The sequence below is a fragment of the Eulemur rufifrons genome, chromosome 6, assembly GCF_041146395.1.
Source record: "Eulemur rufifrons isolate Redbay chromosome 6, OSU_ERuf_1, whole genome shotgun sequence".
NCBI lineage: Eukaryota > Metazoa > Chordata > Mammalia > Primates > Lemuridae > Eulemur > Eulemur rufifrons.
Window position 1 is genome coordinate 58,866,726 of NC_090988.1, and position 2,400 is coordinate 58,869,125.

Sequence of the window (2,400 nt, forward strand, 5' to 3'; positions counted from 1 at the left end):
TCTTATTTACCTATAGCTGCTTATTCGAATTGGTGAAACTAAAACATACCTAATGCAGATCCACAGATACTTCCATTCTCTTTCCATTTAATCCTAGTCCATAAAGATACCTGAGCTCTCCATATTGCTTCACAATCTCATAAATTTGAAAAGGTATGGTGTAGGAGATAAGTCTAGGGATACTTCGCAAAATATCTAGGATGTTTAGCTCATAACAATAGCAAAAACTCTGTTTGACCTCTTCATCTTGAATATAGGCACCATCTAGCTCTTAGTATTGATTATTATAACTAAGGATGTGATTTTTTTTTATTCCAGAAAAAGGAGCAAGTCAGAAAAAAAGAGATGTCAAAGTCAACTCTGTATCTGTTGGCCCAATCAACTGTATAGATGGAGGCAATATTTGCTAAGATAGAGAACACTAGGTCAGAGGCACATTTGGGATGAAAATAGGAGATCAAGAGCTGGCCTTTCCATAAACATTTATATTATTTACAGTTTCTGTTATTATAATAAATGTTGCTGGAAACATCCTTTCATATATCTGCTGTACACATAGGGATTAGACTTACTTTAACTTATACAAATAGGAGAAAATAGCTGAATCCTAAAATAATAGAGTCTTCAGTTTTAATATTTTGTGAAATTTGAAAAGAAAATTTCTGCGCATAAAATATTTTATAAGTAAGACAAAGTTACTATTTTAAAAATTGAATTATAAGATCATATTTAGGCATATACATTAACCGTGAAATCACTTCAGCCAATTTAATCTCTTCTGGTCTGGTTTCAGTAGGCATCATTGAATGGATAAATGGAGACTGAAAATGATACAGCAGTGACAGAGTTCATTATTTTGGGATTAACAGATAATCCTACACTATGTGCCATCTTCTTTGTGGTTTTTCTCGCAGTTTATGTTGTTACTATAGTGGGAAATATCAGCATAATCCTCTTAATCCGAAGCAGCCCACAGCTTCATACCCCAATGTACCTTTTCCTTAGCCATTTGGCATTTGTGGACATTGGCTATTCCACATCAGTTACACCAGTCATGCTCATCAGTTTTTTAAGAGAGACAACGACTATCCCTGTCACTGGCTGTATAGCTCAGCTTGGCTCTGATGTCACGTTTGGAACTACAGAGTGCTTCCTGCTGGCCACCATGGCCTACGATCGCTATGTGGCCATCTGCTCTCCCCTGCTCTACTCCACCCACATGTCTCCCAGGGTCTGCTTCCTCCTACTGGGTGCTTCCTACCTGGGTGGGTGCATGAATGCCTCCTCATTTACAGGCTGTTTGATGAACCTTTCTTTCTGTGGCCCAAATAAAATCAACCATTTTTTCTGTGACCTCTTCCCACTCTTGAAGCTTTCTTGTGGCCATATTTACATTGCTGAAATATCCCCTGCCATCTCCTCCGCATCGGTCCTTATCAGCACACTCTTCACCATCATCGTGTCCTACATCTACATCCTCCATTCCATCGTGAACATGCGCTCCACTGAGGGGAGGAACAAGGCCTTCTCCACCTGCACTTCCCACCTCACTGCAGTCACTTTGTTTTACGGGACAGTTTTGTTTGTTTATGTGATGCCCAAGTCAAGCTATTCAGCTGATCAGGTCAAAGTGGCATCTGTGATCTACACAGTAGTGATCCCCATGTTGAACCCCCTCATCTACAGTCTCAGGAACAAGGAGGTGAAAGAGGCCATGAGAAAACTGATGGTGAGAACACACTGGTTTTCATGAATTAAATCAGACATATAAGTCCATAAATAACAAAACCACTCATTTGGGGAACATTCGTGCTTGATATTTTAATGATATTTATCATTAACTTTATCATTTATATAGTGAAGAGCTCCTCTAAATATAGAAAGCCAATGTTTACTTCCATTTTTAAAATTAAATGTGTCATTTACATGGACATCTGCTGGATTCAAATTAAATATAGATTTTTCAAGGTCAGAATACTTCAGAAAATAGTTTCTAATGAAATCTTTCCCATTCATTGATTACAGAATCCTCATTAAATAGAGACATATAGAGTCTTATTTTAATCAAAGAACAACTTTCTTTAAATTCCATCTTGTAAAATAACATTTGGAAAAGAAATTTTCAAAATATATGTAATAAATGGTAATGTTGACAAATCAGGCAGTTCCAAGCACTTCCTTTAAAGGTACTTCCCTGCCATGGCAAATGGATATTTAAACTTTTGGAAACTATGATATTAATGTCTCAGAAAAGCTTATATTTATTTTCATTTTGTTTAAGCCAAAGATAGAATTATGATTCCTCTATTTGGCCATTAAGAGATCCAACCCACATAGCACAGAAGAAACTCTGAATAAATCTCAGCTGACTCTTCTCAGGACTGAAGTCTCTGGTTGAGC

At 37.0% G+C, this 2,400-nt stretch overlaps 1 protein-coding gene across 1 annotated transcript; it reads left to right on the forward strand.

Moving 5' to 3' along the window:
* The first annotated feature begins 814 nt into the window (after positions 1–814).
* LOC138384204 (olfactory receptor 5P4) lies at positions 815–1,753 on the forward strand. Its single transcript, XM_069469510.1, has one exon. It carries the CDS (start codon positions 815–817, stop codon positions 1,751–1,753), a length of 939 nt encoding a protein of 312 aa, XP_069325611.1.
* The last annotated feature ends 647 nt before the right edge of the window (positions 1,754–2,400 follow it).

Excerpts from the sequence above, each read along its gene's own strand:
- LOC138384204 (XM_069469510.1), top strand. The coding sequence starts at position 815 with ATGGAGACTGAAAATGATACAGCAGTGACAGAGTTCATTATTTTGGGA.